Genomic DNA, 19,880 nt, shown 5'->3' with positions numbered 1-19,880 from the left:
TTTTATCTTGAAAACAAAAAATAACGCCAAGCTTAAAATTTCAGGAAGTCTTTATTACATTATCAACTTCATTCATGATTTTTTTCAAACTTGAGAAACAGGAAAAACATGTTTAAAACGTGAAATTAAATTTTATTTTTTAAATAAATTAATTGAAATTTTATAATTTTTTAGTGCAATAATTTTTTTCATAAATTTTAATATTTTTAGATTAAAAAACATTCAGAACTTTTTTTTGTAGGATCAAAAGAATAAAAGTTATAAGAAAAAGAAAAAAATATTACAATAATTTTTTAATGCAAATATCTCTAAAAATATTTTAAAAATTTAATTCAATATTTACATACTTATTTAACACCAAAATGTCTCTCAAAACCCAAAAGTTAAGGAAAATCTGAGACATCATATCTCGTTCTCATATGAAACGCCTCATATTAATATATGAAGGTTTTACGCCGAACCAACATATTTTCCACTTTGACCTGTTCAATTTTGCTTAAATTTTTTTACCGTTTTGTATCCTCGAAAAAGAGATAAAAATAGTTTTAAAAACAAGATTTTAACAATTAAATTACAAAAAATATATGTTTATATAAACACGGTTCGGAAAGAATTTTTTTTCTGTAACACATATCACGTGGATTTTTCGTTTTAAAAAGTTTTGTAACAGTTTTTATTTCAGTACTCTTAAACGATTCAGTTGACACTGTGTTTGTAAATAATTTTTATTTGCGCTAAAAAAATGAAGTCATTCGTCCTAAGATGGACAGTCTGGTGGCCCTAAGATGGACATATCACCTTAATTTCTTAATTTTATTTATTTTCAATGTTACAGTTACTTAATATTGCGGACCCTGGTTCGAATGTCCGAATTGTGACTCAGACATTTCAGCTTAGATCTGGATTTATTGTTAATCTCCTTTAATTAATTTTAAAATATAACTAATCTCTTACTAAATAAATTATAAATTAAATAAATTGGATTGGATAAATTAAATAAATTAATTTAATTAATTTATTATTTTTATAATTAATTTTCTCCCAATATTATTTAATTTTTGACATTTAAAAAATGTTAGAACTTTTAAAAAATATAATGAAGAAACAGAAAATTGGTTCAAAAATCCTTACTTGATATTTTATTTTACCTGTTTTTTAATGCATATTATGAAGGCGTCCATCTTGGGGACACTTTTTTTCAAATCGAAATTTATAACTATTTAAAAAAATTCTTTAAAATATGTTTGTTTTCAAATTGAAATTTTTTCTTTATGGCCAAAAGATACCTTATTTATTGTACTTTCATACGGTATGCATTATTTTTAAATATCCTAAAACGTTTAGGTTCTATAGCACAAAATTAAAACTATGTCCATTTTGGGGCCCTCTCCCCTAGTAAATTTTAATTTTATAATTTTTTGGATGAAATTGTTGTGAAGTTCATTTAAAAACACACTTTTTAAAAAAAAAACTTTAAAACTTGATGCATTTTTAAGGAGAATGGAGGGTAAACATAACCTCAAAAACCTGTAAAAACTAAAAAATTGTTTCTGACGCAAACAAAAAAATAATAAATATTAATTTTAAACAATTTTAGAAGATCTAGATTTAGGGGCTGTTCACAAAATACGTAACGCGTAAGGTAGAAATTTTTAAAAAAATCGTTACGTATTTTGTGAAAGTCTATTACTCCTTTCGAAAAAAATTATTTTTTTCCAATATATTTTGTCATTTGATTTTTTTGAAAAATCACATATGTTGTGTAAAAAGATGAATTTGACGAAAGGTTTTTTCCTGCTCTATCTAATGTTACACATTTTTTTTATTAAAAAAATTTTTAATTTACCTATTTTTTGAAAATTAAAAATATTTTTGGATGTTTGTTAAGTGCACCAATTTTTTCTTTTTCATTGATTAATTTTAAAAAGATACTTTTATTCAAAAAATTATACAAATTTCATTTTTTTAGGTATATTAATTAATTAACAATATTGAACAAATAAATTTATAATGATTCTAAACTAACCACTTAAAAATTATGTATGTAATTCCGCATCCAAGGGGCTCTATAAGAATGAAAAGAATAGAATTGCAATTATTTATTAACAGTACACAAATCCAAGATACTTATAGGGCTCATTGAATGTGGAATGCATAAACTATCAAGTGATAAGTTTAGAATCACGATAACTTTATTTATTTCTAAAATATTTCATTCTTTATTTACATTAATTAAATAATCAATTAATATCTCGAAAGATCCTAATTTTGTTTAGTTTTTTTAATTAAAATTATACATTTAATGAATTAAAAAAGAGTCCATTTACAAAATTAATTAAAATATATTTTTGATTTTAAAAAATGGGGTAAATTTTTAATTAAAAAAAATTGCATCAATTTAAAAGAGCAGGAAAATTTATATATTAATTTAGAAGTTTGATTAACGACAAAAAATATTAACCTAAAAGTATTTTAAAACAATTATTTTTTATTAGAAGGCATTATAAGTAATTCTAAAACAATAAATCTATAAGTTAATTTTTTTACTCTGCTTATAATATTTTATTATATTCGAGGAGTTTAAATAAGTGCGGTTTTGACTATGCAAATCAAAAGTCCATTGCAGCGCAAGCGCATTTGGTGACGGTCGTTGGTATCTTTTGAGATTTGCTTGTTTCCTGCGCGTTGCGGTCACGTTGCTCTCCAGAAGACTTTGAGGAGTTCTTCGCGTTCTTCGCAACCAACAAAATGAGAGGTGCATCAAGCAATCGGAGAAGCAAGAGCGCTGGAAGAGGCAGGCGTGAAGGATCGCGAAATCGACGAAAGCGATCAAAAATAGGTGAGTACTTTTATTTTTCCTCAATAGAAACGGGTAACACTCTAGGAAGCCCGGAAGTCGAATAACCGGCAAACATCCCAGGTAATTATCTTTTTTCTTGATTTTATTCCAGTATTTATTATACTTATTTTTGGGTTTTATTATTGTTGTTTTGTTATATTTGAAATATTTTATTGTATTTATTCTTTCTTTTTTTATTTTTTTATTCTTATTATTAATTTCTTGAATTTTTATTACATAAACTATCGCTTTTCATTCTTATCTTATTTTCTTTTTATTTGTATTTTCATTTATGCATGCTGTTTTTTCATATTTCACTTTTGCTTTATTTATGTTTTGTTTACATTTTTTTCTTCTTCTTTATGTTGTCATTGTTTTTTCTATATTTGTTTCTCGCCTTCACTTTGATTTTAATATCAATTTTAAGAATATTCTCTCTTTTATTTTTTTATTTTTTTATTCATTTTCATACATCCAATTATTTGTTGTATTTAACTCTTATACATTTATTTCTTACTATTATCACATATTTGTATTTTTCTAATTAGATTTTTTTTCTTTCTGCATTTGTCCATTTTTCTTTTTATTAATTGTTTTTATATCATTGTCTCCAGTTTTCTTTTCTTTAGTTTATACTTAGTTTTATTATCGTTTTTATTCCGATGATTATTTTGTTAAATTTTTGCATATTTTCGCCTTTCATTTTTATTCTATTTATTTTTTTTCATTATATCAGTAAATATCTTCCTTTACTTATTTTTCTTATTCACATCCAGCTTACTCATATTATCGTTTTATTATATATTAAATAGGTATTTATAGTATTGCATTGTAATCATATTCTTCTTGTTTTAATTTGTTTCGTCAAATTTATTAATATTTTTATTTTTATATTTAATTCTTTTCTCTTTTTTTAAATTGATACTCTCGTTTTTATTAACCTTTTTTAAATTAGTATTTTTCAATTTATATTTTTTTAAATTTCTTAATCATATATTTATATTTCATTTTAGCAAATGCAGCAGCACACCATCCACCTTTGCCAGCAATAAACGACGATAATGGTAAATATATTTTTTATTTCATTATTATTTATTAGGTCTATTTTTGTTTTTATACACTTTTCTTATAATTTTATTACTGTTTTGATATATTTAAATTTTTTGTCGGATTTATTTCTTACTCAAACTTTTATTTACTATTATGATTTATTTGTATTCTTCTAATTATGTTATTATATATTTGTCCATTTTTTATTTTTTTTTTATATAATTGTCGCCAGTTATCTTTTCTTTAGTCTATATTTATTTAAATTTTTATTCTGAATAGTATTTTGTTAATTTTTTGTATCCTTTGCCACTCATTGTTATCATTTTTATTTTTTTTGTTTAATTATATCTAAAGTTTTTTATACTTTATTGATAGTTTTATTTTTATTTTTTTTGTATTTAAATCCTTTGTTTTATTTATTTTTTATTTATTCTTGTCAATTTTATTTGTTACTAAATTTTAAATTTTTTTTTCAGCACATGCTCCGATAAACCCTCCACAATTTCAACCAGTAAACTTAGGTAATTATAATTTTTCATTTATTTATTTATTGTCCTTTTTCAGTTTTTATTTTCATTCATTTTTTTATATAATTGTCGCCAGTTATCCTTTTTTGTTCTTTATTTATTTTAATTTTCGCTTTTATTCTGATGATTATTTTGTTAAACTTTTGTATATTTTTGCCTCTCATTTTTATCATTTTGATTCTTTTTATTTTTTGTGTTCATTATGTTTAGTTTTTTTTATTCATTATGATTAGATTTTTTTATTTTTTATTTATGTTTCTTCTTTATAATTTTATTCCTTATGTTATTTTTGTTTCTTGACATTCCTTTTTTTATTATTAATTTTTATTATATTCTCTCGTTTTTTAAAAATTATTTTTCATTGTTTCTATGTTTTGTTTTTATCATTTTTCTTCTTTTTGTATAGTATTGCATTTGAATCAGATTCTTCTTGTTTTAATTTTGTCGTCAATTTTATTAATATTTTTATTTTTATGTTTCAATTTTTCCTGTTTTATTCCTCTTTTTTTAAATTGATATTCTCGTTTTTATTAACCTTTTTTAAATTAGTATTTTTGAATTTATATTTTTTTAAATTTCTTAATCATATATTTATATTTCATTTTAGCAAATGCAGCAGCACACCATCCACCTTTGCCAGCAATAAACGACAATAATGGTAAATATATTTTTTATTTTATTATTTATTAGGTCTATTTTTGTTTTTATACACTTTTCTTATAATTTTATTACTGTTTTCATATATTTAAATTTTTTGTCGGATTTCACAATCCATTTTTTAATTTTTCTTTTTTTACACTTTTTTAATTTTTTTATATAATTGTCGCCAGTTATCTTTTCTTTAGTCTATATTTATTTAAATTTTTATTCTGAATAGTATTTTGTTAATTTTTTGTATCCTTTGCCACTCATTGTTATCATTTTTATTTTTTTTGTTTAATTATATCTAAAGTTTTTTATACTTTATTGATAGTTTTATTTTTATTTTTTTTGTATTTAAATCCTTTGTTTTATTTATTTTTTATTTATTCTTGTCAATTTTATTTGCTACTAAATTGTAATTTTTTTTTCAGCACATGCTCCGATAAACCCTCCACAATTTCAACCAGTAAACTTAGGTAATTATAATTTTTCATTTATTTATTTATTGTCCTTTTTCAGTTTTTATTTTTATTCATTTTTTTATATAATTGTCGCCAGTTATCCTTTTTTGTTCTTTATTTATATTAATTTTCGCTTTTATTCTGATGATTATTTTGTTAAACTTTTGTATATTTTTGCCTCTCATTTTTATCATTTTGATTCTTTTTATTTTTTGTGTTCATTATGTTTATTGTTTCTTTTTATTCTTGATTTATGTTTCTTAATACTTTTATTTCTTATGTTATTTTTGTTGTTGTTTTATTATGTATTTACTGCCTATAGTTTTTCATTTTATTAACATTTTTATTCTTTAAACTATTATTGTATTTATTATATTTTGTTTTCAATGATATTAATATTTTTTCCTTCATTTTTGTTTTCTGTTTTATTTCTATATTTATTAATAATTTTGTTCTTAATATTTAACTTAATACTGTAATTCTTCTAGTGACTTGATTTTTTAAATTACTCTTAATATTGTCCCCTTTTTTGTGTTAGCAAACGTTGCAGGAGATCCGCCACAATTGGAACCGGTAATCATCCCTGATGGTGATTATTATTTTTGATTTTATTACATATTGCTTTTTTTAGTTTTTTATACTTTTTTCATAATTGTTTTTTATTCTTATTGTAGTTAAATCTTTTGTTTTATTTATTTTGGTTTTATTCTTGTCAATTTTATTGGGGGCTGTTTAGAAAATACGTAACGCTTCCAGGGGGCAGGGGAGGTTGAAATTTCCAAAAAAAGCGTTACGTATTTTGTGAACTGACTTTTGCTACTTAATTTTATTTTTTATTTTTTAGCACATGCTCCGAGAAACCTTCCACAATTTCGACCAATAAACTTAGCTGATGGTAATTATAATTTTTGATTTAATTATTTATTGCCTTTTCCATTTTTTCATATTTTTTTCATAGTTTTATTATTGTTTTCTTTCTATGTAATGGGACTTTCTGGTTTAGAATTCAAAAAAATCGATTTCTTTAGTTTAAAAATTATGACATAGAGTTTTGGTTTTTATTCAGATTGTTCTTGTTTGAATTAAAATTGTTTTTATTTTCTTTTGTTTTCATTCTTATTAATATTTTTACTTAATTTTTGTTTTTAATCTTTCTCTGTTTTATTCCCTTTTCTCATTCATATTCTCAATTTTGATCTCACCATTTTTTATATTTGTATTCTTCTATTTACATTGTTTTTTTAATTCTTCATCTTATTTCCATATTTCATTTAGCAAATGGAGCAGGAAACCCGTTACAAATGCCACCATTTTACGTACCGCATGGTAATTATTTTTTTCCTCTTATTATTTATTAGGTTTATTTATGTTTTTCATTCCCTTTTTTTAATTGGATAATTGCTTTGTTATACTTAAATCTTTTCTCGTAGTTGTAGTTTTTTTAATATTTCATTCTTGATTCATTTTTGTCCCTAATGTTTGTATTCCTTAGGTTATTTTAGTTTCTTGTCTTTCCTTCTTTAGTTATAATTTTTTATTATATTCTGTTTTATTTTCTTATTATTTTTCTTATATCAGTTTTTATGTTTTATTTTTATAATTGTTATTAAATTTTTGTATTTTTATAATTGTTAAAATTTTTATACTTAAATCATTTCACATTTTGTAAATTATAATTTTATTGCTTTTTAAAATTTATTCTCATTTTTGTACATAGTATCTTCCTATTGTCGTTTTTAATGTATTTATAACATATAGTTTTGAATTTTATTCAGCTTCCTCTGGTTTTAATTATTATTGTATTTATTTTCTTTTTAATTTCATTCTTAAATTCTTACTTTTATTTTTGTTTTCAATTTTTCCCTTTTCTTCTTTTTTTTAAAATGATATTCTCGTTTTTCTTTTAAGCCTTTCTTCAAATTTCTATTTTGATACTTACATTATTTTTTTATTTTATTTTTAATCTTATTTTCATTTTTCATTCTAGCTAATGCAACAGGAAACCCTCCACAATTGCCAGCACTAAACGTACCTAATGGTAATTATGTTTTTAATTTTATTATTCATTAATACTTTTTTTTGTTTTTAATTTTCTTATTATTTTTCTTATATCAGTTTTTATGTTTTATTTTTATAATTGTTAAAATTTTTATACTTAAATCATTTCACATTTTGTAAATTATAATTTTATTGCTTTTGAAAATTTATTTTCATTTTTATACATAGTATCTTCCTATTATCGTTTTTAATGTATTTATAACATATAGTTTTGAATTTTATTCAGCTTCTTCTGGTTTTAATTATTATTGTATTTATTTTCTTTTTAATTTCTTTCTTAAATTCTTACTTTTATTTTTGTTTTCAATTTTTCCCTTTTCTTTTTTTTCAAAATGATATTCGCGTTTTTCTTTTAAGCCTTTTTTCAAATTTCTATTTTGATACTTACATTATTTTTTTATTTTATTTTTAATCTTATTTTCATTTTTCATTCTAGCTAATGCAGCAGGAAACCCTCCACAATTGCCACCACTAAACGTACCTAATGGTAATTATGTTTTTAATTTTATTATTCATTAATACTTTTTTCATTTGATTCTGACATATATGTCAAATTTAAGTCGGGAAATTCATTTCTTAATTTGACATTGACGTCAAAATAAATTTGAATTTGACATTAGAATGAGCTTGACTTTGATGTTAGAATTAAATCAAATTGCATAATCGACACTTAATTTTCTTTTTTTAGTCTATATATCTTTTCCCTCACAACACAATGATATTCAGGATATCCCTGGGACGTCCTGGGGATATCCATTTGCTTTTGGCGATTCGGATATCCCTAAGATATCCTCTGGATATCCATGGACATCTCTAAGATATCCCAGGGATATCCAAACCGCCGAAAACAAATCGATATCCCCAGGACGTCCCAAGGATATCCTGAATATCCTTTTGTTGTGAGGGTTGTTTTTATATTCCTTTTTTCTTTACATTCTCGTTTTCTTTCGTACTATTTTTTTTATTAAGTTTTCTTATTTATTTATAATATTATTCTTTTTTATTCAAGTCAGCTCTTTCACTGTAATTATTTTTTATTTTTTTACATTATTATTGTTTTTATTTTTAATTATTTTTATATTTATTTAATAATGTAATATTTCATGTTATGCGATTATTTTCATCTCTTTTTATTTCTCTTCTTGTTCCGTTTTTTCTTATATTTTAAAATTTTTTGTAGGTGGACAATTGCTTAATCAACTAGATAATATAATAATAATATTTTAATGAATTTTTTTATTGCTTTTTGGTACTTTTTTAGTTCTTTTTGGTTTTTATTATTATCATTTTTTGTTTATATTTTAAATTTGGGATGATCTAAGGTTCAAGGTTTAAGGCCATATTTATATTTTAAATTTTTTCTTTAACTGAGATAACTACTGTTTCAATTTACCGCTTGTTTTTTACCCCAACTGACCCTAATTATATTTTTATCTCTTTATTCTCGTCTGTTTTCGATTTTTAAATTTTTGTTCTTATACTGCAACAAAAATCAACTTTGATTTTTTCATTTTGCAAAATTTAATTAAAAATAAGAGACTGTTTTCATTTATCCCAAAAAATTGGAAATTCGGGGTAAATAGAAACAGTAGTTTTAAAAATATTTCTTACAATAGAGAGAGAGGGGGGGGGTATTGCGATTTAAAGGAAAAAACTTATATTATTGCTGAAACTTTGCAAATCTTTTTCTATTTACCCCAACTGACCATTCTTGTTTTTATTTCTTCAAATTTTGATTCGTGCTTCTATTCTCATTTTTGTCTTTTCTTTCCACAATTTTGTTTTTATTAATATTTATTAATTGTTTATTTTTATTATAGTTTTGTTATGTATTTTTTAAATCAATTTTATCGTTTTATTTTTTAGTTTTTTATTCTTATTCTTGTCTGTAATTTTTAAAATTTTATTGTTTTTTTTTAAATTTATAGAAAGGCCCCTTTGTGTTATTATTTTTTTTGTTTTTTAGCTTTTTTTCTATTCCTCCTTTTATTCATATACTTGTTTGTATTATCAGTATTTATCTTTATATATTTTTAATCTTCTTTTTATTATTCATGTTAGATCTTTTACTGTTTTTATTATTATTTTTGTTTCTATTTTTTCTGGTTTTACTTTTTTTTATTTTCTTCAATAATTATAATATATTTATTTTTGTTCTCATTTGTATTTTTATTATATTATTATTGTAATTTGTAGATGGTAGACAAGTGCCCCCACCGAGAGACCAGAATAGGCGGGGACGTAATAGAAGAGGCGGACATTATGATAGAAGGCAGGGTCCCATTATATACTGCCGCAACGTTTTTTATAATTAATTTTGTAAATTAATGTTTAAATAAATTTACTTTCGTATTTTTTGTAGCACATAATCTTTTCCTTCCAATTCATGATGAATTTGATAATTAAAATTTTCTTAAAATAGTTATGGGTAATTATTTTAAAATAATATTTTATTTTTTTAACAAATAATGCAAAAAAATATTCAATGGGAGGCACCTCCTATATTTAGACTACTTTAAATTTTAATGATGGCACGATGTTTTACTTTATAATTGCATTATTCGGGTCTTAACTACTTACAAGGTGGTAAAAAAATTTTCTAAGTTTTGACCATTTTGGTTTAGTTCTAGGTTGCCTCTTCCAAAAGGTACCTTTTTTAGTGCACTTCATTCCGGACAACCAGTAATATGAAAATTGAACATTCAAACGGGAATCTCATCACAACGCTTTATTCTAGACAATAAACCAAAAAGACGATTTTTTAAAAGGTTTTTTCATTTTTATGTAAATTTTTCAAAAAAATTCGCAAAAAACGCAGTGTTTTGGGGCAATTTACCACCCGTATAAAAAAACAGGGGGTAGAAATATGAAATTTTTTAAGTTCTTAAGTTCTTTCTATACTTTTTTAAATAAGGAATCGAATGATTTTGGGTTTTTTAAAATTGCTTCGTTAGATTTCGAGAAAAACCGCGCACCAGTTTGAAAAAAGATTTTTCATAACATAATACATTGAGGCAGGACTATTAAACAATTTTTTATTACAACATTCTTTGCATATTTAAAAAAAAAACATTTTGGGACAGTAATTTTATGATACTGAGGAACATTCTCAAGCAAAAAATCTTTTTTTTGGAAAGCTAAACTAGAAAGTCCTTTCAATTAATAAAATTTGTAAAAATTATATTTATGATATTCATAAAATTATTTTAATCTAAATAACATTTTAAACTTTGAATTAAACTAATTGTCAGATTTCGAATACTCAGAGTTAAGGGTTTCTAAGTAATAAATTCTATTTATTGTTACTACAATTTTTTAATAATATAATTTGTAATAATTTTACTGCATTTTTCAATAGTGTAACAGTAATTATGCTTACTATTACATGTATTTCTTATTGTGTATTATTTAAAATAATAATAAAAACCGCTGCCAAGTTGAAGTATGAATTCCTCCCTCATGGGAAATGTACTTTTTGTCTTTATTCAATGAAGACTTGGCTTCTTCATGGAGATTTTTCGTGACCAATTTATAGGATAATTATAATAAATGTTCACAAATAGGTCAATCGATTTGTTTTTGAATATTTTCTAAGTTGGTTATGATTATTTTTAAGTTACACAAAGATTGTTAAGCAAATAATGCAAAAATGTCAATTTTTCAAAATTTCAAAATATTAATAACTCTGAATAGAATAAGAGGAAAATGTTTGCTAATAGGTCAAAACATGCGTCTTGAAAAACTCAACAAAACTAGGGATAAACATGCATTGGTGTCAGTCCTTTTTTTAAAGTTATAGGCAAAAAACGTTTTTTTCTAATTTTTAAAAATTCAATAACTTTAAATAGAATATCAGTTGATTATTCGCTAATAGCACATAAGATGCGTCTTAAAAAAACATAAAGATACATAAAAAATCGAGTTCGAAAAATTTCGGTATTACAATACTTCCTATTTTTCAAATATAATTCAAAATTGACACCCAGTTTTCCCTTTCTAGAGCCATTACTGACCTATGTTTTGATTATGCAAAAAGCCGGTAGCGCTAGCATCTAATGTTTTGTTGATCTACTTTACCTAAAACAACGCGAAAGTATTTGTCGTGAGGTGTGAAAAGTTATTGTTATACATTTCGGTTATTTTTTAAAAAGTGTAATTTTTTATTACCATTGATTGCCACATTCATAAATCATCTGAAGATGGGCAATTCTCGTAAATGTGGTTATCATTTTTTTGTCTTTTCTTTCCACAATTTTGTTTTTATTAATATTTATTAATTGTTTATTTTTATTATAGTTTTGTTATGTATTTTTTAAATCAATTTTATCGTTTTATTTTTTAGTTTTTTATTCTTATTCTTGTCTGTAATTTTTAAAATTTTATTGTTTTTTTTTAAATTTATAGAAAGGCCCCTTTGTGTTATTATTTTTTTTGTTTTTTAGCTTTTTTTCTATTCCTCCTTTTATTCATATACTTGTTTGTATTATCAGTATTTATCTTTATATATTTTTAATCTTCTTTTTATTATTCATGTTAGATCTTTTACTGTTTTTATTATTATTTTTGTTTCTATTTTTTCTGGTTTTACTTTTTTTTATTTTCTTCAATAATTATAATATATTTATTTTTGTTCTCATTTGTATTTTTATTATATTATTATTGTAATTTGTAGATGGTAGACAAGTGCCCCCACCGAGAGACCAGAATAGGCGGGGACGTAATAGAAGAGGCGGACATTATGATAGAAGGCAGGGTCCCATTATATACTGCCGCAACGTTTTTTATAATTAATTTTGTAAATTAATGTTTAAATAAATTTACTTTCGTATTTTTTGTAGCACATAATCTTTTCCTTCCAATTCATGATGAATTTGATAATTAAAATTTTCTTAAAATAGTTATGGGTAATTATTTTAAAATAATATTTTATTTTTTTAACAAATAATGCAAAAAAATATTCAATGGGAGGCACCTCCTATATTTAGACTACTTTAAATTTTAATGATGGCACGATGTTTTACTTTATAATTGCATTATTCGGGTCTTAACTACTTACAAGGTGGTAAAAAAATTTTCTAAGTTTTGACCATTTTGGTTTAGTTCTAGGTTGCCTCTTCCAAAAGGTACCTTTTTTAGTGCACTTCATTCCGGACAACCAGTAATATGAAAATTGAACATTCAAACGGGAATCTCATCACAACGCTTTATTCTAGACAATAAACCAAAAAGACGATTTTTTAAAAGGTTTTTTCATTTTTATGTAAATTTTTCAAAAAAATTCGCAAAAAACGCAGTGTTTTGGGGCAATTTACCACCCGTATAAAAAAACAGGGGGTAGAAATATGAAATTTTTTAAGTTCTTAAGTTCTTTCTATACTTTTTTAAATAAGGAATCGAATGATTTTGGGTTTTTTAAAATTGCTTCGTTAGATTTCGAGAAAAACCGCGCACCAGTTTGAAAAAAGATTTTTCATAACATAATACATTGAGGCAGGACTATTAAACAATTTTTTATTACAACATTCTTTGCATATTTAAAAAAAAAACATTTTGGGACAGTAATTTTATGATACTGAGGAACATTCTCAAGCAAAAAATCTTTTTTTTGGAAAGCTAAACTAGAAAGTCCTTTCAATTAATAAAATTTGTAAAAATTATATTTATGATATTCATAAAATTATTTTAATCTAAATAACATTTTAAACTTTGAATTAAACTAATTGTCAGATTTCGAATACTCAGAGTTAAGGGTTTCTAAGTAATAAATTCTATTTATTGTTACTACAATTTTTTAATAATATAATTTGTAATAATTTTACTGCATTTTTCAATAGTGTAACAGTAATTATGCTTACTATTACATGTATTTCTTATTGTGTATTATTTAAAATAATAATAAAAACCGCTGCCAAGTTGAAGTATGAATTCCTCCCTCATGGGAAATGTACTTTTTGTCTTTATTCAATGAAGACTTGGCTTCTTCATGGAGATTTTTCGTGACCAATTTATAGGATAATTATAATAAATGTTCACAAATAGGTCAATCGATTTGTTTTTGAATATTTTCTAAGTTGGTTATGATTATTTTTAAGTTACACAAAGATTGTTAAGCAAATAATGCAAAAATGTCAATTTTTCAAAATTTCAAAATATTAATAACTCTGAATAGAATAAGAGGAAAATGTTTGCTAATAGGTCAAAACATGCGTCTTGAAAAACTCAACAAAACTAGGGATAAACATGCATTGGTGTCAGTCCTTTTTTTAAAGTTATAGGCAAAAAACGTTTTTTTCTAATTTTTAAAAATTCAATAACTTTAAATAGAATATCAGTTGATTATTCGCTAATAGCACATAAGATGCGTCTTAAAAAAACATAAAGATACATAAAAAATCGAGTTCGAAAAATTTCGGTATTACAATACTTCCTATTTTTCAAATATAATTCAAAATTGACACCCAGTTTTCCCTTTCTAGAGCCATTACTGACCTATGTTTTGATTATGCAAAAAGCCGGTAGCGCTAGCATCTAATGTTTTGTTGATCTACTTTACCTAAAACAACGCGAAAGTATTTGTCGTGAGGTGTGAAAAGTTATTGTTATACATTTCGGTTATTTTTTAAAAAGTGTAATTTTTTATTACCATTGATTGCCACATTCATAAATCATCTGAAGATGGGCAATTCTCGTAAATGTGGTTATGTAACTGAAGGAAAAATAAAAAAATCGACGAAGAGGAAAATGGCTAAAATCAGGTTAGTAAATAAAATATTCTGCTTGTTTTCTTTCTTTTAACATGAGCAAAAATTTTAAGACCTAATATTTTACAATTTCTGTAACTGCAATTCATAAAGTAATATTTTTATAAGATTGTACAAGAGACCTTATGTTTCTCGTTTTAAAACCACATATTTTTGAGTTGTTAGCGAAAAATTTACAAAGTGTCTGGGTATGAATTTAGTATGTGTGGTTTGTCTGAAATTGACATTTTAGATTTTTATCAACAGATTTTTAAAAATGTATATAATCATTGGACATTTCCATAGTAAAAATATAGTATATGGGTGAGTCTCCACAAAGCGTACAATTACATGTCTCTTGTGTTTTTTAAGAAATAAATTGCCTACAGCCACTTTAATTTATAAAATTAAATATTATTTTCAAAATGCAAATTAAAGAGCCAAACTATCATAGGGAAGCCTGTTCCCAGCGTCAGTTACTAAATAAAAATAAATATTTTTAACAATATAGGTACAATAATAAAAATAATTAATGGTAACATTTTCTTATTGTCAAAATTTGTAGAATAAAAAAAATTTAATGTTAATAAAAAAAAATTATTTTCTTAGATGATAATTCATGTCCTCAGTTTTGTGCATCACGGGAAAGCTTTTAAAAAAATTAAAATATTTTATAAAAATTAAATCAGAATTTCGTTTTACGTTTTACACCTTTAAAGCGCCAATTTTACATAGGGAGCGTTCATAAACTACGTAAACCCATTTTTGCCTATTTTTGACCCCCCCTCTCCTACGTAGATTAACGTAGACTTTTGCTAAACCGCCCTCCCCCTATTTCCCGTGGTTCTTTTCAAAATAAATTTTTAGTGTATATTTAACTATATAGGAACGTTTAAAATCTACAATCAAAAATAATATTTAAAAAATTTCCTTTAAATATAAGTATACTACGCGCGAAATTTTAAAAAATTATAAACAATTTGTCCTGTCCTTTACAGATATTTCATTCTTGACTATCATGCTTGAAAGTTATATTAGGATTTTAATTTTAATTGGAAAAAAATTCTATAATAACAAAGATGAAATTGAGGCTCCGGATTTTAAAAGAGCACACGCGCGAACTGATGTGAAATAAGTTGGCCCCTGGAGATATACAGGTTAGAAGTGTCGTGTCACAATTCACAAAATACGCAACGCTCTTAATATTGTTCTATCTTTTTCAAATCAATAATTAAAGGTCTAATATTTTCCAAAAAACTCCCTTACATATTAATGAAAATATTTGTCACTGGAAGTTTTTCGAATTGGAAAATTCCTCACACAACTTATTCAATAGAATGTAAGAGACTCAGTTTTAGAGAAAAGTTATTTAAACAAATAAATACTCGGACATATAATTTTTTGAAAATTTTTCAAATGTGCTTTCACTTTTAAAATAGTTTGAAGAATATTGTGTTAAAATTTGGTGAAGAAATATTCATATTTGCAGAAGTAATAGCGAGCTAAACACAAAAAAGCATTAAAAATTTCGATTCTTAAAAATGACGTTTTTTGTAAATAAATAAAAAACGTTAAGTTATAAAACAAAATTTATTTTGGAAAAAAGATACGCAACAATATTCTCTACAAGAAACAATAATTGAAATTAAATTTTAAACAATTTCAAAATGCTATCCCCAGGGGACAAATTATTTCACGACAGTTCGCGCGTGTGCCCTTTTAAGATCAACAGCCTCAATTGTACGCTACGCGGAAAATCACCCATATACAGCGAGTTCCTGCGTACCGTACTTTCATAACAAATTTTTGAGAACATAAAATTCGCGTATTGTGCTTCTACTAAACTCCCATTTTTATCATATTAGTTATTGCTTCTAAAGCACTATGATGTACTTCCAACATTTCTCCTGTCGACAACAGAAATATATGCAAATCTACGTAATTCAATTACAAATTAACGATTTATTAAAGGTAGCCGCTACCCCCTAAAAAAATATACATATGAAGAAAAATTCCTGAAGTGATCCAACTTTAAAATTTCAGGTTTTTGGATCAATCTAAAATTTGCACAAACTTTAGTACTATGTGTGAGTACTTTACCCACAAATTATTATTAAGTTTTATGTAAAACTGTAGAGTTTTACAGGGTTCCAGTTTTTCGTCAAATGTGAACACTGGATGTTTTAAAAAAACGTAACTTCTATATAAATGGATGAAAAAAATTTTGACCTAGATGTTTTCGAAAGGTTTTTTATGCTCCTGCGAATGGTGAAAATTTTTTTTTTAATTCAAAATTTACCCCATTTTTGAAAATCAATTATATTTTTGATTTTTTATTTCAAAAAGGCACTTTTTAGAATTTTTTTTAGAATGACGTTTTTTTCGTGATATTAATTAATTAATTAATGTTTATAACAAATTGAATATTTTACAAACAAATAAAGTTACCGTAATTCTCAAATTAGGAATTGAAATTTAACGCAATTCCGTATCCAACGAGCCCTATATGAAGTATGTGGTATAAGTAGATTGTTAAACAAGTTGTAAATTCAGATGTTCATTACATGAACATTTTGCTTCCTCTTTACGATCAGCAAAAAAATTTGCTTCCTCGTGAAGAAAGCATTAACATTGAAATAAACATACAAAAATAATATAATAATATAAACATTTGAGTACCTATACATTTGAGTTAAATTTAAAGAATTAATGGAAGTTACAAAATCAAAAATTCATATTTTAACCGAAATTTCTAAATATTAATGAAAAATAATATATAATTTATAATTATTTACAATTATATCGATTCGTTTTAATACAAGGAACACAATTATTTTATATTTAAACTTGAATTTAAATAAAAAAACAATTTTTCAGCTAAAATGTGTATTTTCTATTTTTAACTTTCATTAATTTATTAAATTTACCTCAAATGTAAATTTTATATATACCAATCGATTCGTTTTCATGTAAGGAATACAATTATTTCATCTATAAACTTAAATTTAAATAATCACAAAAGTTTATAGCCAAAATATGAATTTTTGATTTTTTAACTTTCATTAATTCTTTAAATTTAAATTAAAAATATACTTTATATATGTATACCGATCGATTTGTCTTGACGTAAGGAATACGATTTTCTAATATATAACCTTAAATTTTTCTATTTAAAATTTTTTTCGATTAAAAAATATTTTTGGAAAAAAGACGAAAAAAAAATTTTTTTTTTGTATTTTTTAAAATCCTTTGGTCAGATTTGAGATATTAATATGATAAATGAGCCTACCAAATTTTATCTGAATCCATTAAAAACTGTTCAAGCTATCTTCTAAACAAAAAAGGGATCCACATACACACATACATACATTCGGACAATTGATCAGGATCTCATATAACATGTTTCTATATAGAGAAAAATTTGTTTCTGACACTTTGAAAATTTTTATAAACGAAAGGACTACAAAACTTCCTCCACGAGGAAGCAAAAACAATTACTTAACTTTGCAATTGTTTATTAACAATCTACTTATCCAAAATACTTCACATAGGGCTCGTTGGATGCGGAATTACCTTAACTTTCAATTGCTAATTTCAGAATTACGATAACTTTATTTGTTTGTAAAATATTTCATTTATTATAAACATTAATTAATTAATTAATATCTCAAAAACAAAAGAAACGTCATTCTAGTTTTTTTTAGTATTGAAAGTATACAGGGTGTCCCAGTCACGGGTGTACATATTAAAGGTACATATTCTTCGGAAAAAAATAAGACAAAAAGTCTTCCACAGGTTTTCAAAATTTTTTATAGTTTTTGCGTAAATTGCAATTGGAAATTTAAAAATGGCTCGTGGTGATTGGCCGCGCGAGCTCAATGGGCCGGTAGGCGGGGCATAGCGCGCCAGAACTTTCCTGATTTTCCAAGCGTGGGCATGTAGAGTTTCCCCGATTACTTGAAATAATCCTCTGAAAAATACATACTTTATGTATTTTTAGAGGTATATTTTAACTACTTTTTTTTTCTTTGAAAAATACATAACGTATGTATTATTCAGAGGAATATTTCAAGTAATCGGGTAAACTCTACATACCCACGCTTGGAAAATCAGAAAAGTTCCAGCGCGCTATGCCCCGCCCAGCGGCCCACTGAGCTCGCGCAATCTTTAAATTTTCAATTGCAATTTACGCAAAAACTATAAAAAATTTTGAAAAACTGTAGAGGACTTTTTGTCCTATTTTTTTCCAAAGAATATGTACCTTTATTATGTTAAAAAGTGCCTTTTCGAAAGAAAAACCCAAATTATTCTTGATTTTCCAAAAAGGGGTAAATTTTGGATTAAAAAAAAATTTCACCATTCGAAAGAGCACAAAAAAACCTTTCGAAAACATATAGGTCCAAATTTTTTTCATCCATTTATATAGAAGTTACGATTTTTTAAAAAATTCACTGTTCACATTTGACGAAAAACTTGAACACTTCCCCCTCTACAGTTTTGCATAAAACTTAATAATAATTGGTGGGTGAAGTACTCACCCATAGTACTAAAGTTTGTGCAAATTTCAACCCAATCCGAAAACTTTCAAATTTTAAGTTGAATCACTTCACCAATTTTTTCTTATATAAAGATATATACTAGAGAGTCTTTGCCCCCCTGCGCGCCTTGCGCGCCATTCCCCTGTTTTTTATTGTTTTTGTACATGGCCTTATGACCTATTTTGAGTTAATGTTTGGCCAAATTTAGAATTTAAAACTATAATTAATATTTTATTATTTATTTTCTTAAATGTTACTTACGATTTTTATTAATAATAATTTTTATTATTTTTAATTTTTAAAACAAAATTTAACTAATTTTTTAAATTTTCCTGCCAAAGTTTGAGCTACATTTAAGGTTATGTTCGTTTTTTGGTCATTTTCCTTCAAAGTTCGATCTAAATTTTAAGGTTATTATTTTTTTAGTCACAATATTTACTATAATTGGGATCTGAAATACTGCAATACGCCATCTGGTGTCGACCCACTTGCGGTAGCCATTTTTTATTTTGTCTCTGTCTAACATATGTATAAAGAAAGAGACAAAACAGCAAGATGGTTGCCGCAAGTGGGTTCAGGGTTGAGTAGTTACACAAGATTTCAGATCCCAATTATATTTTCAAAAATATGTTGAATATATTATGCTTTTATTTTATATTTTTATTGTATTTATAAATATATAAGTTATTAATTTAATAAAAATAAAAGTTTATAAATTCGTGATAAAGTTTTTTTGTTTCATTAATAAAAAAATTTAAACATCCATAATAATGCAAAGAATAAATTTATTTAAATTAACAGCAATATATAAATTGAAATAATATATTAATAATAAAAGCAATAATTTCTTAATTATATTAAAAATATATTTCAGTAATTTAACAATAAAAACATTTTAAATTTAGCATAAAGGCACGCCATAAACATCACCGGAATTAACAGATTGTCGGCAACTATCCAGCGTGTCCTCGCGGTGAGCGTAGTAGATTAGTGAGCGTTAAGTCGTGGGTTCAGTGCGAAGCGAA

General features: G+C 24.5%; 2 protein-coding genes across 4 annotated transcripts in view; one reads left to right on the top strand and one right to left on the bottom strand.

Moving 5' to 3' along the window:
• The window catches only part of LOC127279132 (uncharacterized), a 326,137-nt gene that overhangs the window by 252,014 nt on the left and 54,243 nt on the right, over positions 1-19,880 (bottom strand). The gene's annotated exons all lie outside the window — the stretch shown is intronic.
• LOC127279140 (circumsporozoite protein-like) lies at positions 1,157-13,023 on the top strand. 3 transcript variants are annotated; one of them, XM_051301310.1, is made up of 11 exons: positions 1,157-2,839; positions 3,853-3,903; positions 4,366-4,410; positions 5,024-5,074; positions 5,490-5,534; positions 6,058-6,108; positions 6,364-6,414; positions 6,795-6,845; positions 7,507-7,557; positions 8,014-8,064; positions 12,250-13,023. In XM_051301310.1, the coding sequence occupies exons 1-11, from the start codon at positions 2,749-2,751 to the stop codon at positions 12,366-12,368; spliced, it is 657 nt and encodes a 218-aa protein (XP_051157267.1). In that variant the 5' UTR covers positions 1,157-2,748; the 3' UTR covers positions 12,369-13,023. The 3 variants fall into 3 exon arrangements, with proteins under 3 accessions (XP_051157267.1, XP_051157268.1, XP_051157270.1); XM_051301311.1 differs by lacking the exons at positions 4,366-4,410; positions 5,024-5,074; XM_051301313.1 differs by lacking the exons at positions 5,024-5,074; positions 5,490-5,534.

This window comes from Leptopilina boulardi, unplaced genomic scaffold (genome assembly GCF_019393585.1).
Source record: "Leptopilina boulardi isolate dan_hultmark-lab unplaced genomic scaffold, ZJU_Lbou_2.1 LbouV2_214, whole genome shotgun sequence".
Classification (NCBI taxonomy): Eukaryota; Metazoa; Arthropoda; class Insecta; order Hymenoptera; family Figitidae; genus Leptopilina; species Leptopilina boulardi.
The sequence above is the reverse complement of the archived record's forward strand: the minus strand, read 5'-3'. Positions and strand labels throughout refer to the sequence as shown.